At 40.4% G+C, this 22,331-nt stretch overlaps 1 protein-coding gene across 7 annotated transcripts in view; it reads right to left on the bottom strand.

Moving 5' to 3' along the window:
- The window catches only part of LOC110958594 (RNA-binding motif, single-stranded-interacting protein 3), a 134,160-nt gene that overhangs the window by 62,578 nt on the left and 49,251 nt on the right, over positions 1-22,331 (bottom strand). For all 7 annotated transcript variants that reach the window (XM_051957003.1, XM_051957004.1, XM_022205195.2 and 4 more), the window contains 2 exons: positions 19,615-19,673; positions 11,665-11,756 (listed from right to left, as the gene is read on the bottom strand). In XM_051957003.1, the coding sequence (XP_051812963.1) occupies positions 11,665-11,756; positions 19,615-19,673 (151 nt within the window). The remainder of the gene's footprint in view (positions 1-11,664; positions 11,757-19,614; positions 19,674-22,331) is intronic.

The raw sequence follows: 22,331 nt of genomic DNA, 5'->3' as shown, positions 1-22,331 counted from the left end.
GACTGAACAGCCAATCAGAAAATAGACGTAATAGCGTCCCCATAAAACAGGGACATTTCAGTCAGCCGCTCTCACTATCATTAATATGCTTCACTGATATGTATTCCTCGGAGTGTGTGGAGTGAGATTTTAAATGCAGCACCACCCTTTTTCTTCTTCAAATCCTCCCTTTCTTTATTTCCTCCATGTACTTCCTCCTTCTCCTTGATCGCTCTGCATTCCTCCCTCTCAGAGTTCAGGCTGCCCACTCCATATTCACTCCATCTCTCTCCGTCCTCCCTTGCTACAGTTTGGGCTTCCCACTCCCTCCCTCCATCAATCTCTCTGTGCGCCCTCCCTCGCTCCACAGCCCACTCAAAGGCTAATTCCACAGAGGCAGAGAATGTGAGGATAGGCATTTTATAGTGTTTTCCAGTTATCTCCGTCCTTATAGAGCTGTTCTCAACCCAGCTCCATCAAACCGAGCACCACCCCCTCTCTCCAGCTGCCTACTCCATTCCTCCTCTGTTCACGGTAATATTTCCCTCATCCCTCTTTGTTTTCCCTTCTCTCGGGGGTAATGCCGGGGTGATGCTGAATCTGAAGGGTTTAATTCTTAAATGAGGCATTCACCAGTTGAAAAACACTTTGCTCTAACAAAATGATGCTTGAAATAATCTTGAGACGTATTATCCCATTTTCGTCTAGAATAAAATCTTTTTAAATGTTATTGTTGAAGCCGACTGCTTTGTATTGTTGAAGTACAAAGCTATAAAGATGAAACAGTTTCAGGAGGCCTCTGGGAGAAATCAAACAAGAAGACATTTTCTTTCACATGGCCACTACTTACATCTGTGTTTCACTTTTCAATCACTAATTAATGGGAACTTTGAGTCAAATGCCATAATATGTAACTTTTGGTTCATGTCTTGACAGTACTTATTTATTACTTAATTATTATGCCATGACAGCATGGACCATATGCTAGTTTTACTCAGTGATGCAGTAGGCATCTACAGTTCCTTTATGTAGCAACTTTTATAGTGCATGTCTTCATAAATCACCCTAAATCCGTTACAGTAGAAACTCTTCAACACTTTTCTCTCTGAAAAAAAAAATCCAGCTTTTTGAGCTCTTGGGATGTTTTTCTGTCAGAACTGAGGCCTCACCACTTAACTACCATGACGTTTTGTCTTTGCTGTATTTCCGCTATCAGCCTTGATGCCTGGAAGTGCAGAATTCATAGTGTGTTAATTGCTGTTGCCCACAGAGATTACTGCACATTATAGCTAGAAAAAGATATAGAGCTAAAACTCCGGGACTTAAATTAACGACAAGGGACCTTCATATAAAAAAGTCTGTTTTGCTCATCTCTGTGATCAGCTGTTGCACAGATTTAAATGGAACTGAGCCCATGACAGCATATGAACTTACACACTGATCAGCCAGGCAGGGTGGGTGGTTTATTAGGCAGCAAGTCAGTTCTTGAAGTTGATATTTGGGAAGGGGAAAATGGGAAATTGTAAAGATCTAAGTGACTCTGAAAAGTGTCAAATTGTCAAGACGACTGAGTCAAACTACACCCATGATGTAAAGTCTTGCGGAGTGTTCCCAGTACACAGTGGGATATCCCTACCAAACATGGTTGGGTGATGGGTAAACAAAAGACTAATTAGTAGGCAGATGCACCATCACTTTTGCATGTAGCAAGTATCTAAACATTGTTGCAGACCATGCACACAGCCCTTCATAGCAGGCGATTTTCTCTCATAACCTCTTTCAGCAGGACTTCAGCAATATGTGATTCCAAACTGCAAAAATTGTTCAGGAATAGTTTGTGGAACATGCTGAGGACAAAGAGTTCAGATGTGACCTAAGTCCAACTGAGCACGTCCGGGATGTGATGGATAAACAACCTCTCAACCTACAGGCCTTAAAGGATCTGCTGCTAACATCTTGGAGCCTGAAATCCTCAAAAGTCTTGTGGGGTCTGCACCTCAACAGATCAGAGCATAAGGTGGTTTTGATATTGTGGCTAATCAGTAATTTCAGCAGGTATTAGGTAGACCCATTCCAAGAAGCATGCTTCAGTGCACAGTATTTTAACAGCATTCACAATCTCCCATGTTAAGATTCCTGTGAGACTCCGCTAGTGGAGTTTGTCAGTGTGACGGCTCTTTGTTTGTCAGTCTCTCTTTTTTCCCTGTCTGCTCTGCCATCTCAGAAAAGGCTGGACTCCTACTTTAAGCACAGAAATGATCCTTTATACTGAACACATAGCATGAAGTATTTATGAGTTGGGACCCATTGGATGGATGGCTTTTGGCTACATATCATTTAAACTACAGTATGCTGCTCTGGGCCAGATACAAGTTCTTTCGCACAACAAGAAGTGCTGCAGACAGAGGACAGGGAATCATTTACTAGAAGAAAAATGGAATATGTGTGCGTTTTTAATATATACGCTGCGTTCCAAACTATTATGCAAATTATATTTAAGTGTCATAAAGATTACATTTTTTATTTTTCAATTAAACTCATGGATGTATTGTGGGTTCTTTGGATCATTGAAATCAATCTCAGACATCAGTGATAATTAGTAGGCCAGGTGAGCTCAATTAAAGGAAAAACTACTGAAGAAGAATGTTCCACAATATTAAGCAGACCACCATTTTCAAGCAATATGGGAAAGAAAAAGGATCTCTCTGTTGCTGAAAAGGGTGAAATAGTTGAATGCCTTGGACAAGGTATGAAAACCTTAGATATTTCATGAAAATTTAAGCGTGATCATCGGACTATTAAGAGATTTGTGCCTGATTCAGAGCACACACGGGTTCGTGCAGATAAAGGCACAATGAGGAAGGTTTCTGCCAGACAAATACATCGGATTAAGAGAGGAGCTGCTAAAATGCCATTACAAAGCAGCAAACAGGTATTTGAAGCTGTTGGTGCCTCTGGAGTATCACGAACATCAAGGTGTAGGATCCTCCAGAGGTTTGCAGTTATGCATAAATCTTCTATTCGGCCACCCATAACCAATGCTCATAAGCAGAAACAGCTGCAGTGGGCCCAGAAATACATGAAGATTAATTTTCAAACAGTCTTGTTCACTGATGAGTGCCGTGCAACCCTGGATGGTCGAGATGGATGGAGTAGTGGATGGTTGGTGGATGCCACCATGTCCCAACAAGGCTGCGACGTCAGCAAGGAGGTGGCAGAGTCATGTTTTGGGTCGGAATCATGGGGAGAGAGCTGGTCGGCCCCTTTAGGGTCCCTGAAGTTGTGAAAATGACCTCTGCGAAATATGTGGAGTTTCTGACTGATCACTTCCTTCCATGGTACAAAAAGAAGAACCTTTCCCAAACAAAATCATCTTCATGTACGACAAAGCACCATCTCATGCTGCAAGGAATACCTCTGCATCATTGGCTGTTATGGGCATAAAAGGAGAGAAAGTCATGGTGTGGCCCCATCCTCCCTGACTTCAACCCTATCGAGAACCTTTGGAGCATCCTCAAGCAAAAGATCTACGAGGGTGGGAGGCAGTTAACATCCAAACAGCAGCTCTGGGAGGCTGTTCTGACATCCTGCAAAGAAATTCAAGCAGAAATTCTCCAAAAATTCACAAGTTCAATGGATGCAAGAATTGTGAAGCTGCTATCAAATAAGAGGGTCCTATGTTAAAATGTAACTTGGTCTGTTAAGATGTTTTTGATTGAAATAGCTTTTGATTTCAGTAAATATGACCTCCTAATGCTGTAAATTCAACAAATGACTATTTTCACTTCTTTACAACCTAGAAATTGTCTTGAAACTCTGCTGCTCATAATAATTTGGGACAATGCATTTTAAGTTTTTTATTTTTGAAAAAAAAATACTGTTTTCATTGGGAGGTTTGTTCAATAATAATTGAATTAAACTTTACCAGCTGATGGCTTGAAAATTATGCTGACTGTCATTTGCATCGAATATTTAGGAAAATCAGAGAGAAATATTATTTGCATAATAATTTGGAACATGGTGTATGTACAATTTTGCATAATTTAACTGGGATATTCATGTCATGCCATGTGAGCCAGTGAACAAAGATTTACAGTCAAAAATTCATTTACTGAGATTCTCATTGTGATTATATCATCATATTGCTTATTGTGCTGCAAATACAGCCACTGTTGACGGTATAATACACAAGTTAGTAAAGCAATAAAAAGGAGAAACTGCAAAGTGCCAGCAGAAATTATCATGATTACTGTAATCATGAGAAATATTTTTTAATTAGCACTGCAACAGAGGTGCATTAATCACACAAACACCTATATTCATCTTCATTTTCCTCCCCATCTCTCAGCCTCTCACACTCTCTCTTGCTGCCATCCCATCCATCTCTTCCTTTTCTAAGCTATCCATTCAACCACTCCATCTCTCTGTCTCCCATCAACCTCCACACACACTGGCATAAGAGGACACACACATACAAACAGCACAGCACTGGTAATGCAGGGTTAATACGATTGGAGAGCGGCTGATGGTTGTGCACATTCAGGCCAGATTACATTTAATTCGATTGGGTTCCACTGACTAGCATCCCTCCCACTCCTCCCTCCATCTCTGTCCTTCTTCTCCTCATTGTCCTCCTCCTGCTTTTGTCGGCAAAAAGATGTTCAGGCCTCGTTCACAGAGAGGAGTACAGCATGTGCACACATATACATTCAGCTTTTATTTTAAAGCTACTATAAATACACATGCACACGCGTCCTTGGCCCCTCTACTGTCCTCCACTTTTAAACCAAATCTGATTCATTATCTGTATTGTACAATGTCACCTCTGCCTTGAAACAGACACAAGGATGGAGCTCACAGGAAAGACGAGAACATCATAATTACTGAAATGTCTTATGTAAGATTCGAAAATAGCCTTTTTTGATATTTTTAAAAATGGGTGCATGCTTGACGACTGTAAGACAATGCTGAAGGAACAGTCTGTGTCTGGGCAGTTGGATAATAAATTTGATCATGTTGCAAAGAATTATGAAACAGAAATTTAATACTTTTTATTGTGGCACTCTAATCTGACATAGTATTCGTTGTGATGGATGTCCTGCATAGCAACGCAGCAAGCTCTCGCTAAAGAAAGACTTTTCATCACCAATTCATATGCAACACATTTGTCAGTTCTACTACATATGAAATTAAAATACGATTTGAAATTAAAATACATTTCTGCAATGAATAAATACATGTATTTTAAAAGATTTGAGCACATTGTTCTATTCCTATGGACAACAAACTCTCGTGGGAATCCCTGCTTATGTTAGGAAGCTAGGGTAAGTCTCTTAAACTTTCTCAGTGGAAGCTAGTTAGTGTAGCCTGTTAGCTTCCACTTTCTGCAAGGAATACAAATGTGACAGCATGAGGGCTGTGAATTGCCAACAGCTGACAGGCAGAGATGTGTGGTTTTGTTTAAGGGGAAAAGAACATCTTGTATCAACATTCGTAAGCTCTGCAGTATGACATTCAGAGACGCACCGCTGAAGTTGATGGCATGTGTTCCTGCAACACCAGCTGCTTCCACCAACATGTCCAAAAATTGATTTGTATTCTGAAAATCACCCCCAAAATGATCACGATCAGCTGCAGAATTATGACAGTTTATATCTCCCGGCTTAAAAAGAGAGCATTCCTTTCTTGATTTTAATTTTGTTCAACTGCCCTAAGACAAGCTTGTCAACAGCAGAGCGGTGGTGGAACTTAGCGGTATATCTTCTCTGTCATGGCTTTGTATTGTTCTAAGCCAATGCCCATAGTTTATTATGTTAAGAGCAACCTGAGATCAGTAATTTAAGATTCCACAACAGGCCATAAAACCAAAGAAACATCACCGCGGCACCATTACTGCAGGTCTTCTCATTTACAAATGAAACTTGCTTCCCTGTGACAGAGTTTGCTTTAGAAAGCAAAGCGCTACCACATTCCACATTATAGATGCTGGCTTATGAAAGGATGGAGGTGTATTATATCTGGCTGACAAAGGCAGGGAGAGGAGAAGAGACAGCCAAAAAGAAACACGAAGAAACAAAAAGCAAAGAAATGCGTTTGAACGAATGGGTGAAAGATTGAGAAAAATAGGGTAATAAATGGAGGCAGAGGAGAAAGAAAAAAGTGGGAAACATGATCTCCCGAAAGAAATAAATGAGGGAGTGACAGACAAGGAAAAAAGGAGAACGAGAAAGAGAGAAATGTTCATGTCTTCCTGTGTATGTGTTTTTGTCTGCGCTCATCTTTATTTTATGTCTCTGTTGGAGTTGTTGCCCTCCTCTTCCCATCACTAACCTCAGCTGTCACACACACACACACGCACACACACACACACACACACACGCACACACACACACACACACACACACACATGCACAGAGGCAAGAAAGCTCACACACATTGTTTACATCAGTAAACAAAGTCCAAAGAACATCCAGCTTCTGGCTTTTGTCAAACATGCGAGCAACAGAACAGAGAAAGAAAGAAAGAGAAAGAAAGAAAGAAAGAAAGAAAGAAAGAAAGAAAGAAAGAAATCGCTCATTTTATGTTGTCGCCTGGGCTGAAATGCAGGCAGTGTTTACTCAGAGCAGACAGGAAAGTATGGGAAATAGTAATCTGCAGCTGATTGTGTACATTTGTTCTTCTGCACCAAAGAAAGAAAGAAAGAAAGATGGAGCTCATTTTATGTTTTCACATCACATCCAATAAATAGATATGACAACATGCATGCAATAGAAAAAGAATGGACGAACGAATGACCGACCAACTGGAAGGAAGGAAGGAAGGAAGGAAGGAAGGAAGGAAGAAAGAAAGAAAGAAAGAAAGAAAGAAAGAAAGAAAGAAAGAAAGAAAGAAAGAAAGAAAGAAAGAAAGAAAGAAAGAAAGAAAGAAAGAAAGAAAGAAAGAAAGAAAGAAAGAAAGAAAGGAAGGACATAGCTGACTTCATGTGCTTGCATCCCAGCCATCCTCCTTCCTTTAACCCTCCACACTCCCTTTTCTCTCCTTCTACCCTTCACTCTGTCCTCAGTCAGCCCTGTAACTAATGACTCTGGAGGCTTCGCAGCACCTGCTGGAGACAAATACACTCACACACATGGAGAGAGTGAAGGTGAGAGGAAAGGGATGAAGAAGAGGAGAGAAAACGGGGAGATTGCAGGTGGGGGGTCAGACAAACTAGGACTCGAAAAAAAAGAAGAAGAAGAAGAGGAAGAGGGGGAAGTGAAAAATAAAAGAGAGAACAGAGGACAGGAGGTGCCAAGGACAAAGTGGAGGAGAGAAGAAGAAAGGAGGGAAGAAGGGAGGGAGGTGTGAAGTGTCACTGCCAGTGGTAGCATCTCTCTAATTAGCATAGTGACCTTGGTCCTGTGTAACTGTTATTGTACAAACACACACACACACACACACACACACACACACACACACACACACACACACACACACACACACACACACACACACACACACACACACACACACACACAGTACTCAAAGCTGACTCTGTGTTTTGTGTGTTTGTCTTTACAAGCCTCTGTACTTCTTACACACAGGAACAAAAGCAAGTCCAGCATAGAAGAAGTGAAGAATAAAAATCAGAGAAGCTTCATCACACACAGGATCAGCTCTGTTACTAAATGGTAAAAAAAAAGATGAATGAGAGCTATTGGAAGGTTTAAGTGGTGGCTAAAAAGAACAGATGAGAGCTAGCATTAAAAGAAATTTCAGTGTTCTGTGCAGAGAGAGGAGCTGAAGTGTACCAATGACTTAAGAGTGTTAAACGATTATTAAACAGAAAGATTCGCTCGCAGAGAGAAAAAGGCGAGAATGAGGCAGGGAGACAGAAAAACTAACTGTGAGTGAGCCGAGAAAGAGAGAGGAGGGAGTACAGCTGTAGCAGTAATCATCTTTCAGGTCAACAGTAATTACCAAGAACACTGAGGAAGTGAGTGCAGTGCGCTCACACACACTTCCTCTCCTCCTCTCTCGTTGTGCCTCGCTGTATTTTCTTCTTGTCTCATTTATTTCACAACCAAAACAAGCACCTGCCACAAAGAAGATGTCAGTGCGAGCTGCGGGGTTTAATGGATAAAGGTTTTCTCGCATTGGATGCAGTTACATGAACACCAGCATCTTGCTTTGGCTGCGCTCTAATTATTTCATGTGTTATGTCAGGAAGTTACTCGAATGGTAGTTAACTCTGGGGCTGACACATGACTTTCAGACTGTTTACACTATGAGGTATGAAGCTCCTTTTGCTTTGAATTTCGCCCCAGCATTAAACCGTACACATCATCTGTGATGCATCATGATGGTATTATTTTCACTCCATCATAATTATTTGATAACTTTGGTGAAAATAAATACAATCAATGAAAAAACTATAATTACATATCATAGAATAAGATGAACCTTTTATTTTATCCCTGAGGGGAATTTCACAAAGCTACCCAGCTGATTAAGTATCTAAAATAGTTTAATCACATTTACCCGCTCCAATACTAAAGTGGTGAATTATATTCCAACAATATTTGCCACTCTGCATAATGGAATGCCTTTGGCACCTTAAATCTATTCTGATGCTCACCTTTTTTCTTTTTCTTTTTTGCTTTAAAGACCCTCCAGCGAATGTCCATAATGTATGTTTTTTATATGCTAGAAGACACATCATGACCGAAATAAGTAATCGACTGAACGGCACCACTGACAGTCTCACAAATATGAATTCAGACAAACATGCTTTCAAACATAACAAATCCAAGCAACCAATTCTGTCACTTGTTCAGTGGCATTTTTTGAATCACCATTCCTCTTCAGAAGCTGCTTATGGCTGAATGTTTGGTTGAATTACTCCAATATCACAACTTTCCATTGTATAACGGTTGTTTTAGTGTTTAAACAGAGTTGAGCTGGTGTGCTTGAGCTGCAGCCAGCAGGTGGGAACAGATAAAATCTAGATGTGCTGCACATTCTGAAGCACGAAACAGTGTAAAGGTACATCTAAGTCATTTTAAGACACAAAGGGATTATTTTCATGGCAAACCTTTGTTGCTCGGTTGTAGTAAATACTGTGGAGGAAGAATAGTGATGGTGAAATGTAAGATCGACCGTTTCTTTGGTTAACATAGACAACAAGGTCAGCGACAACTGTAAACTGTTATCCAATAATCCAACAAGAAAAAAAAGAAGCAAAAAGAAAAAGCCATACTCCTAAACTTAAATGTGAAGCCATTAATGACTCAGCTGTAACCGACAAATGACAAAACTTTAAAAAAAAAAAATACACACAGGACAATATTAATGGCATGTAGAGTCACCATATTTTATTCTGTATTGTTCACACCTGTGGGTACTTTTTATTTACCCCATTTTTGTCAAATAAATAATCAAAGGAATTCAACTTTTTGTTTGTTTGTTTTATGATTAATAGGAACGTACATCTATTTTACTGCATGAAACACATCTGTGAGTTCTGCTCCTTTCCGGCCGTGGCTATGCTGTTTCCATAGAGATGCAGTAAAAAAAAAAAAAAAAGAAAGAAAGAAAATGTGTACAGGCATTCAGAAACAGCCTGGGGTTCACAGGGTTAACATGCACCACAAACACTGACTCGAGAGAAACGTTTTTCACTATTTTATCACTGCTCTGACCCAACCTTAACTATATGGTGGAACCATTCGCATCTCAGCACCTTAAGTTTGCTATAAAACAAACACATTACACTTTACAAGGCACAAGATGTGTGTTTTTCTGTAGTGGAATGTAGTAAACCTGTTTGTGTGCTTCCTGGCAGCTGAAAATAACTTTATAAAGTCAGGAAATGCAGCTGCAGGACATACATGTGTTTAATGTCATAGATTTACATCGGTGCTGGAAATATACAGAAACTAAGTTGGGTTTAATACTTTGATAGAGGTAGGAAAAAAGTCGTCAGAGAAAGTAACAGCTTCAGGTAGCATCCACACTGGACACTGTTTTGATTGTCACTCTAATTTTATTTTATTTTTTATTTAGCTTTACAAATGTTCTCCAACTTCAAGCGTTTTTGAACATTTTAGTGAGCACATGAATTCATCTTTATAGATTAGATGCCATTTGAATGTTCACATATTCAGTGTCAGATCAGTTTATCACCAAAAATCTTTCACCAAACCTCCCCTCCCTCCAAAATAATCAACATTCATCTCGTTTGTCCGTCACTAAAGCTAATCGCCTCCTGTTCTCCTCTCTACTGCCACCTTACTGCTGCCTTTGGTTGGAAAGCTCTCAACTATTTCAGAGATTACATCAAAGAACAAAAGCTGTCTGTCCCAGCTAGCCTACAGAATCTCAGTGTATCTCTGATGAGGGAAATAGAACGGTGGTTTCCACTCTGACAAATTTGTCCCAGCCAGTCTAATTAAAACCAAGATTTTGTCAAACCCCAATTAAGCTGCTCGTCTTACAAAATTCTAGAGGCTCGAGCAGGAAATCCCACATTAGTGTTTCTGAGACTGACTCACTCATTGTACACGGTTTCTGCAAAGTTAGGTGGACATCAGCAGCTCTCTGCATAATTAGTTCATGAAACAGTAAGAAGTCTGTGTAATTTCATTTGGAATTGACTTCTTGCCCTCCATTCCATCCCTCCGGAAAACTCAATCTCCGAGGAGTCGAGGGTTCTTCCCTCCATAATAACAGCTAAACACATCAACACTGCTCCTCCAGATGCCCCCGCCACCCTCCCCCCCAGCCGTTAGGAACAAACTAAGAGATGGAAGCCTAATGAAAAGAGGTTTAATAGAAGAGCAAGGCAAAGGTGGCTCAGAGGCTTGTTGCTGTTTAATTCAATGGGATGCTCCTGGTGCCTGAAGACGGGCCCATTTTAATTGCACTCCTCTCTCATTTATAAAAGGAAGTATGCAGCGATACAGCTTTAATGAATCTGGAAACAAGGCAGGCTATTCAGTGTCTTTCTGTCTTTCTCTTCCAGGCATAGAAGGATAATGTGATTGTGCTGGTTGAGCCCACATGTTTTGGCACAGTGTTGTCGTCCACACACAGACTCACACACTGCACACTGACCTGCATGCTTCCTGTAAGAGAAGACAACGGCAGGCGTATTCGCTTCTGCTACACGGCGAGGCGATGTATGCTAATGTATGCATGTAAATCTGATTTAACACTCACACTCCCTCGTTCCTGTTCTCTCTGTCTCTCACGCACACATATACAAACACAAATCGTGTTGGAAATAAGACAGAGAGCAGATCATACAAAAAAAAACAGGGGAAAGAAAGACAAAATTAAAAAAAAGAAAGCATGTAGGATGGTTGGAAATCACCTGCTCTGTGCTTTTTGATCAATATTCTCATCATGATCATAGAGGTTAATCAATAACTCTATCGTGGACTGAATCAACAATGTCATCAATAACGCAATGAAAGATGCACCGATTGGTCTCACATCAATCAATACAACAGTATCACCTACATACTGTAAATCCTGTGCTCGTTGCTGTCATTATAACTACAAAACAACCCCTCAAAAAACAAGATTTTCACCTGGTGTCACCATTAGTTTTCCTCAGAGTTTACAGCACCACAGGAAAGCCAAACACCTGAACACAACAACAAGTTAATCAGACCAGAGAGTGCAGGATGGGGTGAAGCTTACCTTCGCCATCTGTGCCTGGACTCCACTGGCTTTGAGCGAGGCCACGGCCTTCTGGGCTGCTGCAGGGCTGTCAAAGTCCACAAAGCCATAGCCTGCACGCACAAACACAAAGCAGAGGTAAAACAGCAGAAGAAGAAGAAAATGGGAGAAAAAATAAATAAAATAGACAAAGCAAAACAGGATTAGGCGCTGTTCTTAATATTGTTGAGCCAGAGCTGTGCTAATTTCTATCAGAAATCCCAGCCTGCGCTTTGTTTTCAACACTGCCTAAGTTCAATAAATGTGTCAAAATCGAGTCAAGTCACGTATTTAATGAAAGCCGCTAGATCCCCCATTAAATGTGTTTTAGCACAGAACATTAACAGAATTGGTGTCATAACAGTAACTCTTTCTATCTTGTTTATGACCCAACTTTTTGTGCACTTCTTCATGGGAGTGTGATTTAAAATGGTAAATGGTTGTATTTATATAGCGCTTTACATGATACATCACATTCACCCATTCACACACTGATGGCAGAAGCTGCCATGCAAGGCGCTAACCACGACCCATCAGGAGCAATTAGGGGTTCGGTGTCTTGCTCAGGGACACCTCGACGGGCGGAGGATCGAACCGGCAACCTTCCAGTTACAAGACGGCCACTCTACCCACTGATCCATGACGCCCACACGTGCACGTTTTTGCACTCCATCATAGTCCTGCATCTATCTATCCATCCATCCATCCATCCATCCATCCATCCATAACGCCTTATTGTTACATGTAAAATCTACCACCTTCTTATTATCTGACTTTTTATATCCCACTGTAATGCAGCTGAGGTCATTTTGTCCCTGTACTACACTAAATCTGTCACTACATACTGTATGGTCCAATAGTAGAGGCTCAACACCGATCGCCTCCCTAACAATGACATCCAGAAAAATTCCCTACATTTAATGCAGCAATTAAAGTGATTCAGGGTCCTTTTTCAAAGAAATAAAGACACAAAGGAGGATGAGCTTCAGTCGATTTTATTGCAATAAAGTCCGCATCGGTTCGTGTGTCTCTGTGTGTCTGTCTGCTGAATGTGGACAATATATCCGTTAGAGGAGCTCTGGGAACCAGGCCTGACCCTACAGGATGCACTAAATGACAAAGAGCACATATGAGCCTCTGCTTTCAGAGGTATGTGCTGTTTTACTGGTATACATTGGTCGGGCTGGAGAGAGATATCAAAAAGCACAAAAACTAATTAAAAAAGACAAACTCCGCTTTCATCCTGTCTGCAGTGAGACCAGCAGTTTGCATGTAAGTGTGTGTGGCACAAAGCTGAGAGGTGCTTGTGTGAGAACGGATTCGACTGTGTGACTGCAAAAGAGAAAAATATTGACACACATGCATGAGGCCACAGAGAAATTCTCAGAAAGCGCAGCGGCTTTGAAATTCCAGCTGCAGTGTCTGAGTGGGCTGCGTGTTAACACAATTAAATGATCCACATTTCAAAAGCCTCACTTATTACAATCCAAAATGTAAACATGTTAAGAATGAGGGAATCTCACACACTCATGCTTCATTCCCAACATCTGTTCTTGTCTGTCTGTCTTTTGCAGGATTTGGAGCCACGCTCTGTTTTGCTGATAAGCAGATGATTTGTTATTGTTCAAAGGCAGCAAGCTGCTTTCACAGCAAGATCTGCACCGCACACACAAATATTTATACTGCTGCTAATGAGAAACCCATAATTTAGCCAAAATAGGGTTACACAAACACACATGCAAGTTCTTACTGCTGTACATACACATATAATGCACACACATTAGTCACTGTGACAAATACAGAGCCAGACAAGCATGGATACACAGATATGCAGAGAAAACAGTTTCATAAATATATGCAAACATAAGCACACCACACGAGCACTCACTGTTTTTGTACTTAATCTATATTTATCTAATTAGGGCCACACCAAAACACTTCTGCTAATTGAGAATGTGCATACAGAATTCATCAGCAGCGTGGCAAGATGCTTTCTTTTTAATCCAGAAAAATTTGAAAAGTTCCACAACTCATGTCTCACACCAACTAATGGCTGTTTATTTAACTGCAGACTGTCCATGCAATTAGCAGGGAAATGAAACCTGATATGCAGTTCACACTAGATAATTCAATCACCAACAGCCCAAAGCAGAGAGGCCTTTTGTTTGATGGCAGCAGATAACATCTGCAGCATAACACCTCAGCTGTGTAGACACCATTTAAAACCAGTGTTGTAATGCACATTACAGACAGAAAAACTACAAAGACACAGGAAATGAATAATACGTAGAAGTAAAAATTATAAAGTAACACAATAAAATAAAACTTCTAGTTTGTCGGTATAATGAGTATTCCAACAATACAGCATTCTACCATTGAATTTGTGATAATGAAAAGCATGCCATCTTTAAAACTAGAGAAGCAAATAAATAAATAAACAGAATAACTTCATGATGGTCCCTGAACTAATCTGGTGTGATACAGTGGAAAAAATATATATAAATCTAAGTTTAGAATGGTGATATTTAATCAAAATAATTTTATTCTATACATTTTATTGAAAAATTTCCATTTACACTAACAGATTCTGAGAAAACAACAACGCTACCCCCCTCTGTGCAAGTATTAAGCTACTAGTGACTTAGCTGCAACCAACAGTTGCTTGACAAAAATTTAGGGATTATTCGGCTGAAGTCTAGGCAGTGCTAATCCAGAGCAGACAGAAGACAACTATGGAAACAAATTTAAAAATTAAAGAAGAACATCTACAGCATGTGAAGCCTCTATTTTTAATAGGCGATACTGCTGGGCACTTGTAAACATTTTGTATAAATTGATATCAGGTTGTTTGATTTTTTAAAGAATAAATAGCCAAAGAAATTATTTTTATAATTTACAGTATTTTAAATATGTCTGTGCACATTTTTGAGTTCTCTCTACTTCTACTCACAGTTCTCCTGCACACAATAACTACAAATACATACCATCAACTAACTGTATCCATTTTTTTTTGCTTTGTTTACGTTGAATGCAGCCAGTGGATTATTTCAATCAATGCTGATAAGCTATGAGATTCTGCAGAGTGAAAGCACTGCATGTAATCAAGTGAAGTTAATGGCCATCAGACCAAATGCTTGAGACTTTAATCCAAAATGTAACCAAGAGCCACTTCATGGGGCTGCTCTGTTTACAGTGATTTACCGATAAACTGCGTAGCTCATATCAAATGTGTCCTTAGTATTACAGCGCCAGAAAATTGAGTTCGTGTCTCAGGAGCCTTGTACATGCTCTGTAAATAAAATATTGAGTTGTTATAGATGTTGGCATGTAATCTAGCTTTGCCCTGCACACTTAAGTTAGTCCTTACATCTAAAGACGACTGGGACTTGGTCTATATTTTACACTCCTAGCACAGATGAATGTCGGCTTGGCCTCAGAAATACATCACACCTATCACCAGACACCATTCACTCTTCTATAGGCATGAATGATGGGGACACTTTTCCTCTGAGCGCTCATCCCACTGACTAGTTTGGTGTGACAAAACATCAGCCTTGAAGAGAATGTGCCATTTGTTTTGGGGTAATTCATCACTCAAGGAGAGATCTGTGTTTTCCGAAAATGTATTTGGCCCTCTCTTCTGGAAGGCCAGAGGTCAAGTACCAGCAGCAGAACACACCCCAGGAGCTGCGAGGAATTCATTGTCTTGCTCAAGGACACTTCAGCGAGGTGGAAGCTTGTTGAGTCGGTGAGCAGATGCCCGCCTTCGAAGCTGATGGATAGTTTTCCAGATCACTGCAGTCCTCTTTTGTGCAACATGTAATTTCTGCATTTTCATATACAGTGTGCTAAAATCTTCTTAGCTCAGTGAAAACTCATCTCATGTAAATGTAAATGATAGCTCCTGTGTGCACCTTGATAAGAATATTTCCAGGGAACGGAAGAATGAAAATAATATCTCTGAATTATATAATCCTTCTCATTTGTGTCCTGTCCCTCCCATCTGTGGCCTCATGATGACACAGAAATGAAAATTCATCTTGCTCGGTCAGGCCTGACAAATATTCCACTCGTGAATGAAAAAAAAAATCATTTTATTGTGAAGCACAGATATAAATACACACATATGTGTTCACAGACACAGATGGAAGCACAGATAAACATTAGCACTCACACTCACACTCACACACACACACACACACACACACACACACACACACACACACACACACACACACACACACACACACACACACACACACACACACATCACTAGATCCCATCCAATCTCCTGAGCTCCCAGAGTTCCTGGCCTTGGGCCATTAGAATAGGCTAACCAAGTACAGAAGGAAAAGGAGAGAGGCAGAGCAAAGGAGGGATGAGGGGGAGGCAGGGAGTCGGGGGGAGACGGAGGGAGGTGGGGGAGGCAGGAGACATAGAGACAGTGAGAAGGAGGGCACTTGTCTATGGGAAATGGAAATCCTTTACAATCTAAAGTGGTTTCCTCTCCCTTCCTCCATCCTGTGCTGTGTGCCCTCTCCCTCCCTCAGAGTCCCACACTGCTAACGAAAAACTGTCAGTGTATTTAACACTGAACAGCTCCGAAGCTGAGGACTTTACAAAGAAAGCCTTCATATTATTTCAGAGAATAAAGCAAAGGCTTGGCTTTCTTTGTTACTGAAATAACAGTTAAACACTAATTCTAAAAATAGTGGCTTTCATTTTATTCTATGCACAATGAATTATTATATCTACATTTTTTTTCAAGTAAGACACATCAATTTTTCAGTGCCACAGATGAAGTAAGAAAAACACAGAAATTGGGGTCACAAGGTTTTCACATGACAACAGCATGCAAACATATCATAGAGTACCTCTACAGACTGCAAAGGAACATGACTTTATTTATTTACCTGTCCCTTTGTCTACATACCTCACGCTTTCCACCGCTCTGTTTCCTCTCTGCAAAATCTTTCTGAGAAGAAGAGGCTGTCTGCTAAATCATCAGTTTCAAAGGGTCCCCTTCCTTTTCTGTCAGCCCCAGGTTATTTTTACCCCCTCCCTCCACCTCTCTGTGCCTCCGCCCATCCATCCCTCCCTTTCCAAGAGAACTCTCTGTGCCAATTTGTACTCTCTTAGTCACGCTAAGCACTTATCTTGTCCCCACTGAATGCCTTTGCAATCAAACCAACACTTATCCGGTTGTAAGGCACTCTAATGGCCGACTGATAATGAAACTCCTTCATTGTGAGTTAACAACTGGCTAAGAGATGTATGAAGTCTACATCACAAGGAGTGAAATTGCTGATGAGGGCCACAGTCTGTAAAAATCGCCCATGGTGCTACGACTGCAGCTGTTGCATTATGGGTAGTCTAGGTACATTAAATAACAAGCATCAATTTATGCCTGGATGTACAGGGATTGCATTTTGAAACAGTCTCTTTAATGTTTAGTATTCATAAAAGTCGTGTCTGGAATATATCCAGGCTACAGTGCCAAAAATGATGCAGAGACTATTCACTTGCAAACACACATTCTTGTAAAACATACACCTACTTAAAAATACCCATTATTTAAAAAAGAAATAAGCTGTAATTGTAACCTTGATTTTACAGACACTTAAATTTTGCTGGTATGAAAAAAGGACTTAAAAGGGTTTAGAAAATGAAAATAAAAAAGAAACCTCCAAAAATTACAGATGTAATTGATGAGCGATTTTCATCACTATTGATTTATTTTAAAAATAAAGTAACTGTTCGCAAGTCTAAATAGTTTTATATGGAAACCCCCCCAAGCACAGCACCAGGTGCATCTCCAGCTACAAAGTCTTTGCCCGTGATTGATTATTAATCAGAACATGTTAGCACATGAAATGTCACTGAATGTGATTGAACCAGGCTGTCAATTTGCTTCTTGGGCCTGAAGCCATTAACTGATGTTGCAAAATATCTGATGGCTTGCTGACTGTTAAATCAATCTGTTTTTTTATTCGCATTCACATCAAATTTTATTTACCGAACGTCTTATCTAATTTTCAACAGAAATCCAAAAGAGACATGATGCAGTCATAAATTATTGGCAGCAAACTCATGGTCCACGTGGGCGTTTGCAACCGCATCGATGTATGTCTCAGGCTTAAGGCAAGTGTCATCTTATATTTTTCTTATTGTCAATAAATCTCACTTAAAGATGTGCGTTAGCTGTTCTCTTAATACTTTCCAGCCTCTCCACTCTTGAAAAACACATTCCAAACATATTGTTTTAATTGCTTGCAAGAGCTTGGCATCACGGTTTTGCATAAAAACAGGTGTAAACGCTGAATTTTGGGACTATTTTGAGCTGCAGGTTAATTCACATTTAATGTTCTAGTAAATATTTATGGCAACGGCACTATGTGGGATTGATGCAGAATAAATTCCAATGCCCATATCCATGGTAATAAAGGAGCCTGCCAGTGCAACAGTGTGGCTCACTGAGAGAAGAAATAACGCTGCGACACTCAAGTTAACAGTAGGAAAACGTCCATGTATCCTGCAAATATCATTTAAATCAGATTAAGTTTGGCTTATGTTTAATTTGTAAGCACTGAATGCAATGTGATCCTAAGTAGATGTTATCTCCATTTGTAAACCACACTACAGAGAAGCATGAAGCCATAATTGGCAAACATAAAAATCATGAACTGGAGCACTGAAGCTCCACTAAAACACGTTTTCAGGAAACTCCAATGAAAAAATTTAATGAGTTGAGAAAATGGAAGAATAACTGATAATTATCACTGGGTTTATAGAATTTTCTGCCTTCCCTTTGGCTATGCTGTAATCATGTCAGGAAAGGCATTTCAATGTGCATTCACAGCTCAAAGCCATATTTGATTATGTGATGCCGGAGCAGGTACCGGAATGATGAAGTTTGTAAGATTTCCATAACTAGCCAATTAGAAAGATCCAAGATAATAACTGGAGTAAAAGAGTTTTTAGAGGAGCTTCACTGAGATTTGGTTTTCCCATTATAATGTTAAGGCATGCAGGAGTGCAATCATTTCCTCCAAATATTTTATCGTAATCAGCGCAGAAGAACTTTTAGAATTCACATTTACATCCCTGCCATCAGAATCAATCAGACTCAGTTTTCCTTCACTCATACTGTTTAAACTGAAATGCTGATTACAGGGCATTTGTGCTGTTGTCCTAAACCATGTCAGCGTACCTTCGAGTACAGCCGGTAGATGAGCAGCAATCATGCTGAACACATGCTCTTGTGTTCCTCTTCAGAAGCAGACGACTACAATCATATTGATTATGGCTTTGTTCAAACCACTCTAACAATCAAGCAGACCCTCATCAGAAGACACTCGAGTGAGCCTCATTCACCACAGAGACTATTCGAAACACATTGTGGTTATTGTATGGTGTTCTCCATTTTGATTCGGCCTGTGACAACAATGCAACATCTTGCTTTCGAAAGCTGCTCAACTCTGAGTATCATTGGCGTGCAATCTTGAAATCACCATCATAGAGAAGTTAAACAAAATAAAGATACTCTTGCAGTGCATCATTTAGATAGATTAAAGGATGGCATGGTCTTTTATGGCAGTCTGTGCTGTTGTGTTGTATACAGTGTAAAAACACACACCCGTACCGCATTGCTAAACACACAACTCAAAGGCAAACACATGGACTTGATTCTGACGTCACACTGGCTGTTGATGTTTTAGTAAAAACTTTGGGGCATTGATTAAGTGGGGTTGCAAAAAGCAGACAAAGAAGGGATTTACAAAAACACAACCACTGCCCATCATACACACTGATTACTTTGCTTTTAAACTTCCAAATTCAATTAATGTTCTCCAGACTCATTTCAAAGTGCGAGTTTTTGAAGTGAAGAGTGTCTTTGGCAAGATGACAGATAACAAGACGATGCTCACTCACCTTTGCACTGATTGGTGTTTTTGTCCAAGATGGCCTTTGTTGACACAATTTTTCCATATCTGTAAAAAAACAAAAAACAAAACAGAAACATTCTGATTAACCACTAAATCAGTTTGTTATTCTGGACATATGGCAGTGATATTGTTTGTTCTCCGAGTCTTATGCACATGTAGAACTGAGCTGGAGGCAAGGTTGGTCATTCAACACTTTGGTCGGGACAGAAAAACAACTAAAAAATGGATTACCATTACAATTTGTGCAGACATTCGTGGTGTCCAGAGGATGAATCATAGTAACTTCAGTCCCAGAGTTTTCAACAAGTGCAGGACAGGTTACCATTTGTGGGTAAGGGTGACGTGTCTCGGCAACTATTGGATGTATAAACTTTGTAAAGACATTCATGAACTTAACTCATAAAACAAAGTCATCAAGTAACAATTTAACTCATCCTGTAGTTTAGTTTGTCCCGAAATACCCAAAACTAATCATATTTCCATCATTTGTTTTACATTCAAAGCCAATTACCAAAAGGTAGCACGCATTTAAGCTAAGCTAACATGTTAAACTTGATACCAGGTTGACATGTTAGCACAGCCACATTTTGAAGGCCACAAGAAACCCACTGCTGTCATTCTTTTTTAAATCTATGCTTCTATTTATCCTTTATGCCCTTATCTGTTTCAGATCCTTCCCTTAGGCCACAGAACACAGACAGAACTGTCTCATAAATGATGATAATAACCGTCTATATAGCACCCAATCCTGCTAGAAGGCCCAACTAGAGAGACACACAGTCTCCATAGCTCTTTCTCTCTGTTCTTTCTACCAGCATTTATTGTCTCCTGTCCATTTCGCTTCCTTATGTTTGACATCTCTGCCTCTCCCTTTGTCTCCTTCCCTTATTTTCCCCCGCCATCCCATTTCTATTCTCCAACTCTGTTCTCCAGGTTCTCAGAAAAAAGAAAAAAAGTTAATAATGTTTCTTATCAGACGAGTCTTTCAGTGCTCCTGGAAAGAGTGGGAAAAGAAACAGAGAAAAAAGCTGAGAAAGAGGCTCAGAAGGTATGAGGAGGGAGGATAACAGAGGCAGAAAGGAGGCTAGCGTCAGAGAAAGACTGAGACAGAAAACTCGGATCGCTGAGATCAGCCTGGATCACTGACTTGCTTTGTGGATGAGACTTTTTAATTAATGTTTTCACACTGTTGCCCAATGATTGACTGGCTGGCCCAGTGACTATCAAGCAGACTGACAGACTGACAAGCTGGCTGACTGGCTAGCTGACTGGGTGACGGTCTCAGGTGAAGGATGGAAGTATATTCCCTCTTAGAGAAACCAGAGTGGAGACGGAAAAGACTCAATGAGGACAAAATGCGGGAGGTTGTGAGCAGGGATGGTGAATAAAACAGAGAGAGAAGGGAGGGAGGGACTCTGAGGAATGAGAAATAGATGAGGAGAGGGAGAGCAGTCAGTCAAAAGATAAAAAGAGGCACTAAAGGCTGGGAGGAAGTGGGATAGTCAGGCAGAGATGGAGAGATAGTAAGAGGTGTTTAATAAAGAAGAGATCATTTAGTTGTCACCATCAGGAGCGTCTCCGTCAGCCAACAGCTTCTGTCAGTGAGAGGAAGAGAACAGAGACTCGTTCGCCTGACAACCGCACATCAAACTTTATTGGGACAGGAGACTTTAGAAATAAAGACAGAAAAATAGGCTTTAAAAGGCTGCTATCACACATAACATGACAGATGAGCAGCTTATGATCTCCAATTCAGCAGAGAGAAACTGTTCTTTGCAAAACAAAAAATCTAACAATGATCGATTTTTCACAAATTTTCTTTCTTGCATTTGAAGATATTTTTAGGGTATTTTCAAACCGGTTGATTGTGACAGGCTGAAGTCAAAACTGATATTTGTCCGGTGCCTTTTTTTTAAAGAGGCCTGGCTGGTGGTAAAAACGGAAGGTCTTGGGCATGCGGTTTGGGGAACTAGACGTGGAAATCGCCCACACATATACGCGATGACAAACATGCAGATGCACACGCGAGGCAACATCACAGAGCAAGAACACCAAAGCAGTAATCACACACATTACACACACCATCTGGCAATGCCAATACCAGCTCTTCTGACTCAAACTCGATGTGTGTGAGTGTAAACACCTACAGCACATGTGTGAGTGTATGTGCCCGAGTGAATTCGTACAATTGTATGTATGCGTGTGTGTGTGTGTGTTTGCAGAGTTTGAATGCATGACTAAGATCTCATGCACCATCAGTGTTTTGGCAGCTTGTTTTTTCCCGGCAGAAATGTGAAACATTTCCAGTCTCTGTTTGTTCATCGGTGCGTTTGTATGTGTGCGTGTGAAAAAGAAATAGAGGGAGAGCGAAGGAGAAAGAGAGAGAACGATACCTGGCTGGACACGCTGTGAAATACGTTCACAGTTGTCTGTTTCTACAAAGTGGAAAACGGAAAATGTGCAACTGTGTTTGTGTGTGCTATCGTCAGATCAATGTGCGTGACGTACAAATATAAATCCACCTGTTCCGTCTCTGGTTACACAATTTAGCTGAGAATAGAGGAGAGCAGAGGAGAGGAGGGCGATGACGCCATGGCCTTGGGGAAATGTCAAATTACAACATCACTGCATCATCCAAAATGGTGTCTCACTCTGGATTTGATTCTGTGGTAATATTCCATTTTATCCAGACAGCTGCCACAA

Source organism: Acanthochromis polyacanthus, chromosome 12 (genome assembly GCF_021347895.1).
Source record: "Acanthochromis polyacanthus isolate Apoly-LR-REF ecotype Palm Island chromosome 12, KAUST_Apoly_ChrSc, whole genome shotgun sequence".
Lineage (NCBI taxonomy): Eukaryota > Metazoa > Chordata > Actinopteri > Pomacentridae > Acanthochromis > Acanthochromis polyacanthus.
The sequence above is the reverse complement of the archived record's forward strand: the minus strand, read 5'-3'. Positions and strand labels throughout refer to the sequence as shown.